We start from the raw sequence: 13,151 nt of genomic DNA, 5'->3' as shown, positions 1-13,151 counted from the left end.
GCTCACTATAAAATCTTTCAAAGCCCTGGTTCATTACTTTGTGCCCTTTAATCTTCTCTGCACAAATCTTATTACAAAAGTTGCTTATACCATGGCATTTAACATGCAGTCCAGAAGACCTATTTCAAAACTAGTGGGTACTTTGGGAAAGTCCTTGGTTCTTTTTGTTAGTTTTCTTATCTGTGAAAAGGGGACAATAACAGCACCCACCTTGCAATGTTGCTGTGAGGATCAAATGAGATAATATCTGAATAGTAAGCCATAGGTACTACTGAAATGCTATTTATTATTATCTAAAGGGTGTTTCACTCTTTTTTTTTTTTATTTTTGCAAGGTAAATGGGGTTAAGTGGCTTGCCCAAGGCCACACAGCTAGGTAATTACTAAGTGTCTGAGACCAGATTTGAACCCAGGTACTCCTGACTCTAGGGCCCATGCTTTATGCACTGCACCACTTAGCTGCTCCAGGTGTTTCACTCTTAAGAAAATAATGTTCTACAGGGATGATTCTGTAAATGTTCAGTAAAGTACTTGGCACACAGTAAGCATTTGATAAATGACTGAAGAAATCAATTAGAAAACATGGATGTGTGTGTGTGTGTGTGTGTGTGTGTGTGTGTGTGTGTGTGTACAAAATTGCATCAGAGTAAAAGGATTCAAGTATGTTTATTCTTTGTTGATTATAAGTGAGAAATTTATATAGTGTAGCCAAAAAACCTCACTGGAGTTGGTCCATAATTATAAAGGATGAAAAACAGTTTCATGACAAATGCAGCCAGATAATATCCATTATACAGGGATGCACATATTTGGTATGCATTTTAAATATAAACATGGTATCTCCTTAAAAGACCACAAACACCCTGTGAAAAGTGACTGATTTTTGATTGTATGCTAATACTTAATTCAGTATCTTACTCATATATTAGATTGTTCACTAGAGTATTAGACTGTTCACTAAAGTACTTTTTACGCACATTACAAGTGCAAATGATGTTCTTCAAGACAAAATAAAATAATTCTTTATACAGGTAATGAAGTTGTCCAAAAAATTTATTTTTGGATGACAGCCTCCTAAATGAAAACTAATTTCAATGAAGTGAAAATTAGCTTATGAAATCATGCAGGAAAACAAAACAAAAAAGGAAAAAGAATGCAAAAGAATCATTTCAAAAATAATTAAGAATGACAAGGTCAAGACAAGCTTTAGGATATTTATTTTGGCAGCCTTGTGGAAAAAGCCCCCAAAACGAAAAGCAACTGATAAGCAGTCACAGAATTAGCTGAATACATAAGGATAATGAATACAGACATAATCTGAGTAGATGGAAAAGATTAAAGGGGATGGCATTTGGAAAATTCTTCTGACTATGAACTACTAAGAGGAAAACACAGTTTCTTAGGGTTTTTGGGGGGGTTTTTTTTGCAAGGCAAATGGGGTTAAGTGGCTTGCCCAAGGCCACACAGCTAGGTAATTATTAAGTGTCTGAGACTGGATTTGAACCCAGGTACTCCTGATTCCAAGGCCAGTGCTTTATCCACTACACCACCTAGCTGCCCCTGAAAACACAGTTTCTTAATACTCTCATCTTAAGAAATTATAAGGGCTGTTAAATAATACACAATCTAAAGAGAAATTCTTATGAATTTCACAAATACTGACAAATATTTGATATACAGAAAGAAAAATATTTTATACTTCATACAAAATGACTAACATAAATGACTTATAGAACCAACATAAATAATAAAAAATCTGAAAAGAAATGATAAAATTTTACTTTTTAAAAATTTTATTATTCAATTTAAGCATTTTTTCAAAGTTTTGAGGGTTGAGTTCTATCCTTCCCACCCCCAAAGAAAATTTTTTTGAAGAGATAACAAGATATAATAAGCATAACCAAAGTAACAACTAGGCAAAAAGGACTACTTTAAAAGGCAACAAAAAATATATCTTAGGAATAATGGACAATAGTAGTACTAATTTATAACATATAAACCTGTTCCCTTAAAAAAATAGGAAAGGTTTTCAGGAAGTATTAATGATAAATTCAAGGAGCATTTTAAAATACCTTTCATGTGCAAGTCACTTTATTAAAAACTGCTGAAGAAACAAAGGCAAAAAAAATTCCCTGCTCTCGAGCAATCTAAATGAGGGGACAATCTGCAAGTCTCTCCATATAAATAAATATAATATTAGATTAAAAGAATTAGCAAATCGAAGGCACAAGCATTAAGGGAATTAGGGAAAGTTTTTTAAAGAAGGTGAGATTTTGGTTTAGAAAGAAGGAAAGGAGAATGGGAATAAGCATTTATGTAATACCTTCCCCGTGCCAGTTTCTATGTTAAGTGCTTTACATTGATCCACAGAACAACCCTAGAATGTTAATATATTGCCTAGGATCACACAGCTATAAGCTTGTAAGAATAAAGATAAGAGTGGAAAGAAACCAAGAAAAATGAGGGAAGAAATAAAGAGGGAGAAAAATGTTTGCCATGGACAACGACCAAAAGAAAAGGTTCTAAGGGGCAGCTAGGTGGTGAAGTGGATAAAGCACTGACCCTGAATTGAAACACTTAATAATTACCTAGCAGTGTGACCTTGGACAAGTCACTTAATCCCACTGCCTTACAATAAGCAAAACCTAAAGAAAATGCTCTGAACTAAAAGATGAAATATCTGGAAAATAAGAGCAATAAGACCAGTGATTGTGAAATGTAGAATAGAGGAAAGGAAGTAAAGAATAAGATCAAAAAAGAAAAGTAAGAAGAAATCAATTAAAGATTTTAAAAGCCAAATACTCAATATAATCCTTTTATGTTATCTTAATTGTTGTCCATGAGTGAACATTGTGGGAGATTCATCTGGGAATACTCTTAGGATTTTATGTATATTCAAATAAAATTTTTTCAATTAATTAAATGTAAACTAAAATTCACAATTTTGAAAAAATTACTGATCAATGAGTAAAAGAAATTATGCTGCAGTTGTTGGTTGAATAGAAAAAAATAAATCAAGAACAAGAAATGTGTACTTAAACTTTCACTTTACTTCAGAAGTCAATGCTTAATCATGTGAAAAATAAATGACAATAGAAAAAATCTAAACAGTGGAAAAAAATAACAAATATATCAAAGGACTATACCTGATTGTCAAATGAACTGGAGATAATAACTGCTTAAAGAGTTTCAAAGAATAAGAGCTAAATCTCTGGACATAGCCAGACTTTGCCACTTTCCTATCCAAAGTGCTCCTAATAATCTGTCAATTTATTTATTAGGCTATTTTGGGGTCCACTTTTTAGATCCTGACAAGTAGAAAAATAAATGGATGAAGTTCAAATACATGCTAAAACCACAAAATCATATTCTTGTTACAGCATATCCAAAGCTACTCTCAGATGACTTCTAAATTCAATTTCATTTAATTTCTAAAATAAAGATTAAAGTTAAGATTATATACTTTTGACACACATTAGTGAAACCAATTTGTAGGCTTACTCACCAAAAGTAATCTGCTAAACTATACATGTTCATTCATTAAATATATAATTTCATTTTTTTCTTTGTCTACTTTATTTTGTTATTACATGACAGTAACCCATTAAATATTAACTAGCAGGAACTGTGCTAAACGCGGTTATCTTTTTTCTTTCATCAGTTTCTATTTAAATTGAATAATATTTACAAGTTTTGTTTGCTTTTGAAAATGTTGGAGTCTTATTAAAGTTATCAAAAGATAGTTGAATAAAATTTTTATTAAATTTGTTTCTAATTAAATGTCTTCAAAATGTTTATTCTATTCATATACACTTTAAAATAGGGGACAAAATAAATCAAAATTACTTTCTCAGAAAGAGCCTAAGAAATTGGGAGTAGGAATGCATCTAAGCATCCAAAACTGTATATAGCATTTGTTTTATTCTTGTTTTCTATTTACAACTGCACAAAAGATCAGTTAAAGGAAATTAAAATTGAAGTCTTAGTAGTCATGGAAATGGTGAATAACTAATAATCCCACTAATTACCAAGAAATAGATGGTCTTTAAGCAAGACTACTTCGGTTGTGAACAGGAATGCTAACATTCAAATCTGACTGCAAATACTATCTGATTTTGGATTTATCTAATAAGTCAGAGATGACATCTAATATGAATTAGTGGAGACAGTGTCTAATATTGATAACATCAGAAATTCTTCTATCACATGAGATAAAAAGTCTTAGGAGACTTGTCAATCATCCCAACTCATTCAGCAAATATTTCATTAGCAAAAAATTATAAATAAATAAAAACTATACTTACCCTGAGAAACTGACACACTAACAGTCTGGGATCCATTTTTTTCTGTTGTTGCTGGTGGCTTTGCTACAGGAATTCCAAGACCTCCGATATAAGGGTTATAATTGTATGTACCATAATCAGCACCCCAATAATCATACCATGTGCTGCTTATAGGCTTGATAAAATTAGAAAAAAAGAAGAGAATGAGTTATTTTTCCTTATTCACTTTAGTGAAATCAATCTACTGTGTCATCATCTATAATTAATTACATGCAGTTAGCATCATTCATCTTTTTAAAAATTTCATGTCATAAAAGTTCCGGAGAATTACATTACACCTCACACGTATGCAAACCAACAGTAGATATTATCTCTTCTATGGTTAAATTCAGTAATCTTACCTAACCATCATACTAAACATCAAGTGACTCCCCTCCTAAATCTAGCTTCAATTAAAGTTATTTTCAAAATAATTGAGAATTACCCTTTTTAAAATTACAAATTGATGTTTCTGTAATATACTCAATGATTAAATGTTGAGTGATAATATACACTATATAAAAGTCTTTAATTCTAGAAGTTCAAATAAGGAAAAAATCTAATCTGCAATTAACCAAAACAACGTCATATGAGAACACGTTAATTACCTAATTCTTGATTTATATACTAATTCAGAATATAGCAATTATGGCACTGCTCTCGTTTAAAAACCACCAATTAAACTCCCTGAAAAGAATCATCTATTTTTTCTTCCTCAGAAAGTTTTTATTATTGATAATAATTTATAAAACATATTGTTATTACATTATTTTTTAAACTGACTGAAAAGATTTCAAGTCAATATCTCATGGAATTCTACAATATTTAAATCTGAAAATGGTATAAACAATTGTCTATGCTCTGGATTTAAATTCATTTTTTTCTGTAAAAATGACAGTAAAGTGATTTTTAAATTTTACTACAAATTATTTTACATACTTGAAACATCCCATACCTTGAAGACTTTGGCTGCAAGAGGATCTTTTTCCAAATCAATATCTAAAGGATCAATGTCAACTTCCATCAGGTCTTGTAATAACTCGAGGTCAATTTCTTTATCCTTTTCCAAAGAAGAAAGAGGGGGAGTACCTATGATAAAATTTATTTTTTTAAACATAATGAATAACTGAAATTTAGCTTTAACTTAACACTTGCCAACTAAAGGATGAAGTACTTTTGATTTGATAACTTTATTACAATTAATATCATTTAACAGTCCACATTTCTGGTTACATAGTACCTAATAAAGTATTTTCAAATTTTGAGTTATTAGTGCACAGAGTGCCAGTCTTGAAGTCAGGAGGACCTGAGTTAAAATTCGACCTCAGACACTAAATAATTACATAGTTGTGTTACCTTGGGCAAATCATTTAACCCTATTGCCTTGCAAAAAACAGAATTTGAGTTATTCTACTGTACTAATAAACCTAATTCTAAAAAATATTAAAATCCTATTATCTATTAAAAATACAAGTATATTTATTCACCTGTGATATCATGTGTCAGAGGTTCATCAATAGTTTCTAGTAATTGAACAGAAGACTGTTGAAGAGAATCATCAGAATCACCAGTTGTTGTTCCGACATCTTCTCCTACTGCCCCTTCTTCCATAGCTTCAGTAGCAACTGGTGCCAACAATTCTCCTGGGATAAAGTCACAATAGCTCTAATAAGCAAAATATTTCTAGTAACAAATTTTAAAACAACTAATTTTCTTTGGAATTCAATAATAAAAATGTCAATACTATCAATTTTCTTATAAATATATTTTAAATGAGGTTGATAATGCATAAGGAAATCATGACACAACATTTAAGTATATATATAGGTAATAATGTAATCTTCAAATAGCTTCTGTGGTATAAACATGTATCAAAAAGTTTCTCTAGAAATACACTACGAATTTAATTTCTGAATTATATTAAAAAAAACCAATGGACAATACCATTGCTTTAGAGTTTAAAAAAAAATTTCAAATATAAATTAAATGTATCACCTGAAAAAAAGGAAATTCTAACTTACCGGCTAAGATGTCCTGTAGCATACAACTCAAAGAATATTGAGCCCAAGCACCACCCCAAGATATATCTCCTCTATTAAAGTCAGTTCCAACCATAAGTAATAAGAGTCTTTCCAGCTGAGTCTCATTTACAATTTCACACAAATGAATTGTTGGACGAGTGGCATTTGCAATTCTTGCAAGAACCTTTAAGAAATTTTAGAAACATAAATAAGCATTTAAAAAGTAAAACTGTATTAACAACACAATTTTAATTTGTAAAATTAGCCTTTTGAAGAATGTGTTTTTTCTCAAATGAAGCTAAGAAACATACTTTTTTTTAAATGTTTTTGCAAGGCAGATGGGGTTAAGTGGCTTGCCCAAGGCCACACAGCTAGGTAATTATTAAGTGTCTGAGACTGGATTTGAACCCAGGTACTCCTAACTCCAGGGCCGGTGCTTTATCCACTGTGCCACCTAGCTGCCCGAAACATACTTTCTTAAGTGTTAATTTTAGAACAACATATGTATGGAATGATTTTCCCTCGATCTAAAAGTTGTATTTTTAATTTCAATTTTTTAGAAAAGCTTCTATTATTTCAATGTTAAAATCTATTTTAATTGCTTCAAATGAACTGCTAATTCAGAGATTAGGTCAACCATGAAGACAAACCAGTTATGGATAACATCATGCACATCCAGAGGAAAACAAAGAAATAAAGACATAAAAATACCCCACAAAAGCCACACTGAATGGATGCTATATTTTTTAATGTTCTCTTATGTTTGTCCTTCTTATTCCATGATTTTCTTTCTTTTCCTTTACTCCTAATATGTAAAATAATTAATTTGTAAACACATTAAACAAAAATATACATGTATATATTTATTTTTTTTATTGTACCATATTATTCACTACAGAGGAGAAGAAAAGGTAGTAGAAAAAGGTGTAACTTAGAAAAACTTTTATAGCATGTAATTGGAAAAATAAAATATCAATAAAAAATTTTAAATGAATGTTCAACATAATGCATTTAAAGGACCACTGAGAAAAACTTTTTATTGTAAATTGAATGAAAGGGAAAAACATCTTTGCATAAGAACAGACATCACTTTATGTCTATATTTTATGACATCAAATTCAAGTATGATCTTATTAATATACTACTTAGGAGAACCTAAAACCTCTGTTTCCTTATCTGTAATCAAGTGATATTTGTATTTCCTAAGGCTGTTGTAAAATAACTGGCCTTTGACATCTATCTATCATAGTCAGAGGGATTTCCCGACTGGGAGTTATTTATACAGATGAAACCACTGGGAAGGACACAAATCTTTTTTTTTTCTTTTTGATTGGCAGCATGGCACACTGGCAAAATAATGACTCCTAGTTAGAAGACTTGGATTCAAATATTAGCAGCAGCATTTTTCTACCTGGGTAATTTGATCAAGTCATACAGTAGGACTGAATAATAATATTTCACATCCTTCTGTACTGAGTTGAAAGTTAAATATTGAGTAACCAATAAAAGAATTTTTTCAATTTAACTATTCCTATGACTTCCATTATTACTATTATTTTGTAACATATTTTCTAACAATTTCTAACAAATCTAATGAATCTATAATGACTGTTCCCTTAAGCTTTTTTTAAATGTAAATAAAATGTTCATTTATTTACCTTACAAATAAACAAAAGTAGATCTGCATGACAAGTAAAATCCATGGACAGAAGAAAGAGCAGAAGTTTCTGCACTACAGAGATACAACGTTCATGGGCCAAGGTAAATGGAAGGGGTTCTATTTCTGGGCTTTCTTTTGTGGTTGAAACTTCTGTGTCTAATGTAGAGCGAGGCCATTCCGCAGTACGACGTAAACGAATTAAATCTTTAAAGTGCTGTATAAAAAATTTAAAAAAATTTTATATCATGCTAAGATGTTCTTAACTAAGATATTACAGTATAATTTTACATAAAAAATTAAAATAAGGTACAACAAGAAGAACAAACCTTGATAATTTCTAGGAAAAAAATTTCAAAGACAGGACTATCAGATTCTATGGGGAAAAACTGAAATGCAGAACAGCTGTGCATTTGGAAAACACTCAAATAATGAAGCAAATTTGAGAAAATAATAGTAACTAAGCTTGATGTAATTAAATATATAAAATATGGAACATCAATACAAGTTACATGGAAACAACAAAAGGAAAAAGAATAAATTTTCCTACATACACAGCAAAGCTGCATTAAAATTATGCTGATGGGCATTTCAATGCACTTTCAAATCTCCCACAATGCCTTTCTTCTCCCCTCCCCCAAACCATACCCAGTCTAAATGACATTAGACAAAACGATTTAAATTGTTGAGTCAGAACTCCAGGATTATTATAAATGATAGTAAACCCAAGTTGTACAATGTTAGAGTGAAACAGGATTATGATGTATTAATGACTAATTAATGTGAAATAACATATTATGCAGGTTTGCTTTTAAGTGGCACAAAATAGAGTGTCCAAAGTTTAAGTAGATGGGATCAATGATTTTGTTTTACTCTGTTGCTTATTGTGATCATAACATGACCCATAGACTAGGCAACACTTGTGGCTTTTTTGTTCTAAGTAAGAGCCTCAAGATTACTTTGGATTACTTCTACATAGCAACTAATTTATGAAAAATCCAAAGTTTTCAAAAAATAAATCAAGATTAATAAATACCTTTAAAAATTCCTTGTAGTGACATAAAACATGTTTGTTTCATTATTTTAGTGTAATGTATAAAGGAATATTATATATATGTAATATATATAGGAATAAATAACATAGAGTTCAAGTGAATATTATTCTGGACTCATTTTTTTCCTAAATTTCTAGAATAATGAAGAGTTCTTCTATCACTGTGAAATAAATTCATATGAAAACAAGCATATTTTATATACAACCACATTTTAAGAAAGTTAAGTATATTAACAATATGGATTTCAAAAACATGTATTACTTTTAATCGACAATGGAGGAGATTTAATGGTAATAAGCAGTAAAGAAATCCAAAGTAATACAACTTTAATTAAAGTTATCTTTTTTTAAAATTCAGGAAACTTTTAAAAAAACCTAATTCATCCTTTTCTTCTTTAATTCATAATGTAACAATTCTTTCCCTTAAAAGCAATGTGGAAAATGAAAAAATAATTTCTAGCAATTTAGTAATTCCTGTATCGAAGCCTCTAAAGAGTAAGAGTAACTGCAAGGTGGCACAGTGGATAGAGCACTGGGCCTGGAGTCAGGAAGACCTGAGTTCAAATCCAGCCCCAGACACTCACTAGTTGTGTCACCCTGGACAAGTCACTTAAACCTCTGTCTGCCTCAGTTTCCTCAACTGTAAAATGGGGATAATAACAGCACCTACCTCCCAAGGTTGTTGTAGGGATCAAATGAGATAATAGTCGTAAAAGCGCTTATCACAGTACCTTGGACACTATAGTTTTTAAATAAATGCTTATTCACTTTCCTTGCTTAACACTCCAGAAAGGTATTATGCACAACAGATTCTGGGAGTGATCTATTAATTTCTGACTATAACCTAATAGTCTAATGCTGAAATAAGTCTCATTACCAATTAAGGAAGCAAAGACCAAAGTAGAAATATATCAATGATGTAATCTAAGATTAGACTACAACTTTGCAATTATCAAAATATTTTTCCATAGGATCTGATTAAAGGTCCTATAAGAAGACTAAAAAAGCTAGGGTTTCAAGTGACTGGTGAATTAAATGAATAGTGATGATTGGCATGGACCAAAACCTCAGGAATCAAATATTTAAAAGAAAAAAATGGAAAACTACTTTTCGTGAAGTCGGTAGGCTTTTAAATTAAAAGCTGTAAGATCACAATACCTTTGATGTAGCCTGCTTTAGTTTTGCCTGCTCTACCAAAAGTTTGTACGATGATCCTTTGTTGCTTTGTATTTTCTCTTTTTCCATCTGTTCCACCAAAGCCTTCTGTTTTGATTTTAATAAATTAAGTTGCTAAAAAATAAAAATTAACAAATAAAAATATAAGCCACAGAAATACAGCATTCTTCTACACTGGGGCCAAAGCTTCCCGTAAAAACTGTATAGAATACTCTATTCACATGCAAATTGTTCACTAAAGATTGCAATATTTGCAAAAATGTATAAAATATATATAGGTAGAGCTAATATTCATATAGCACTTAATCTGTGCCAGGCACTGAACGCTTTTACAAATATTACCTCACTTGATCCCTACAACAACCTTGGGAGGTAGGTGCTATTATTATCCCCATTTTACAGCTGAGGAAACTGAGGCAGACAGAGGTTATGTGACTTGTCCAGGGTGACACAGCTAGTGAGTGTCTGAGGCTGGATTTGAACTCAGGTCTTCCTGACTCCAGGCCCTGTGCTCTATCCACTGCGCCACCTAGCTGCTATATAATAACAAGGTATGACCTGAAATTGTTTTAAAAAGGTACAAGAATCAACAAACAACAATGCAAACAGTCCATCTGAAGAACTATCCCCAGAATATACAAAAATATACTTGATATCATTACTAATGTAATGTCAAATATCCTTAAAGATTTTAGGTTAGAATCCAAGTATCAACCAGTGCTCTAAATACCCAGATGTCTCAAAAACCCTTAATTTTTCAAAATCTAACGTAACAATATATAATAATAACTAATATATTAATAAAAGAAAAAGAGATGAGCAAAGACTTTGAGTTCAAAAAGCAACTTTCTGATCGGTTATTCAGTTTCCCAAGTAGCCAGATACTGAGAAGGTAATGTCTTGGATAAAAGATGGAGTTTCCCTGTAAATATGAAGGTTATAAACCTCCATAATTTTAATATAAAGCATGTACTGGTAAAAAAAAAAAAAAGAAAAATTTGGTTTGTTAGATGTCTTGTTGCCATGAATCAATGAATTAGAATATAATAACTCACAAGAATGTGGAAAATAAAAAGTATCTGAACCTCTGAATCTGACAATTTCCCTTTAAACCTTAACATGCATTTATTCTTACTCTATTTTTTATCTACTTAACTCTATGTGTATCATTCCCTCTAGTTGTCTATACACTTCCCAAGCATAGGTTTTGTTGTATTTTTATCTTTATTTACCCTTGCACCTAACACAAAGAAGCTTTTTGAATTAAACAGTGATTATTTTTTACACATTACTTTCCAAGTTGTAACTAACCCATGAAGTTAAACTACCTGCTAGAATATAACCATTATTATACAATAAAAATTATTACCTCCTTGGTAAACAATGTCTTATCAAAGGGTTATATTCACAGTTAGTAATTTGGCTTCAGTAACAGAAATCACAGGGAAACCAGTGAAAAGAAAAAATTTTAAAAAGAAAATCTATCAAGCACTTACTATGTGTAAAGCACTGTGCTAAGTGCTAGAAATATAAACAGTCCCTGCAATAAAGCAGTTCACATTCTAATGGGTCTGACAACATAAACAGAAGGTTTCAGTTGCAAATCAGTTAAAAAGGTTCCATGGGTCCTTAGGATACAAATATTTTAGAGATTTTAGTGATTTGCAGATAGTTCTAAATCATTGCTGGAATTCAGATGTATTTACATTGGGGCCATTAGTCAACTACACTTTACAATTACGTAATCCAGAGGATAGAATACTGGGTCTGGAATCAGATCTCATAATTTACTAGCTGTGTGACTTTAAGTAAGTCACATAATCTATGTTTCCTTCAGTTTCCACAACTTTAAATAAGAGGAAATAAATACATCTACCTCCTAGGAGAGTTCTCAGCATCAAAGCAGATAATGTTTGTAAAGGATTTAGCACAGTGCCTCACGCATACTATGTCCCATATAAATATGTATTCCCCTACCTTTCCCACAACAAAATATATGTATAGTTATCTTTCCTGTTCCCTGCCTAGAAGCATTATAAATATAGTCTCCAATTCCATTTTTTCAGACACTGGAATTAAGTATAGGCTAATGTTAGTATCGAGAAATTCCATTCCCAAAATGTTGTTTTAAATAGCTTACTGTTATGCCAATGTAACTAGTATGCATGTATACAGAATAGTAATTACCCAGAACTTAGCCCTAAAATGGACAAAAACAAACAATAACCAAACTACAATTCTTACAAACACAGTTAATGAGCCCCATTGAAGTGAGCAAGAAAACAAACCCAAAAGAAATCTGTGTTCCATAACTGAGGAGTAAGTGGAAGATCAAAAGAGAAAATTGTCATTAATTTAACTGCTAGTGGGTGAAAAATGTCTAGCTAAAGCAGAGTAAGATTTTTAAAAACAGGTGTTTATGAAGCAACCAAAGTTTTTTTAAAGGGTTAAAGTATAAAAACATTGACATTTACCTGTTTATGATGAACAAGCTGCTTTCTGATCTTTCTGGAATATAATCTATCAAGACTACTGTTGCCTTTGGAAGATCGATTTAGGCTTTGAGTATGCAGACTGTTGTTAATGAAACTCCACTGGTGACCTAACTCAGTGGGACGGGGAAAAAAAACTCATTAATGGTTACTGAGGAATACTGAGGAAATATGCAAATAATGAAAGCATTATAAAGTTAAAATTTTAGGGATGCATGGAGGAGTAGAAGTAGGGGACTGGGAGAGAAGGAGAAGAAAAATTTTCAAAAGTCTTAAAGGGAAAATAATTTTTTGGCCAGAATCTTACTAAAAAGAGAATATGTTTGCCATGTTTGTAAAAAAGCATTTTACATTTGAATCATCATCATTCAACTTGTAAACAATTTACAACTGTTTGTCTTAGTCTCATTGTATTATCTTATTAGAAGTA

At 31.2% G+C, this 13,151-nt stretch overlaps 1 protein-coding gene across 6 annotated transcripts in view; it reads right to left on the bottom strand.

Moving 5' to 3' along the window:
• BIRC6 (baculoviral IAP repeat containing 6) overlaps nt 1-13,151 on the bottom strand; it is a 309,262-nt gene that overhangs the window by 162,765 nt on the left and 133,346 nt on the right. For 5 of the 6 annotated variants that reach the window (XR_012473425.1, XM_074209682.1, XM_074209678.1 and 2 more), the window contains exons 33-39: nt 12,704-12,831; nt 10,212-10,343; nt 8,001-8,216; nt 6,343-6,526; nt 5,809-5,964; nt 5,277-5,410; nt 4,304-4,457 (exon numbers count right to left, since the gene is read on the bottom strand). Coding sequence is in view for 5 of the 6 variants with exons in the window: in XM_074209682.1 (XP_074065783.1) it covers nt 4,304-4,457; nt 5,277-5,410; nt 5,809-5,964; nt 6,343-6,526; nt 8,001-8,216; nt 10,212-10,343; nt 12,704-12,831 (1,104 nt within the window). In the remaining variant the exon portion in view is untranslated. The remainder of the gene's footprint in view (nt 1-4,303; nt 4,458-5,276; nt 5,411-5,808; nt 5,965-6,342; nt 6,527-8,000; nt 8,217-10,211; nt 10,344-12,703; nt 12,832-13,151) is intronic. The other variant, XM_074209681.1, reaches the window with a different exon arrangement.

This window comes from Macrotis lagotis, chromosome 1 (genome assembly GCF_037893015.1).
Source record: "Macrotis lagotis isolate mMagLag1 chromosome 1, bilby.v1.9.chrom.fasta, whole genome shotgun sequence".
Classification (NCBI taxonomy): domain Eukaryota; kingdom Metazoa; phylum Chordata; class Mammalia; order Peramelemorphia; family Peramelidae; genus Macrotis; species Macrotis lagotis.
This window is presented reverse-complemented; position numbering and strand designations above follow the sequence as displayed.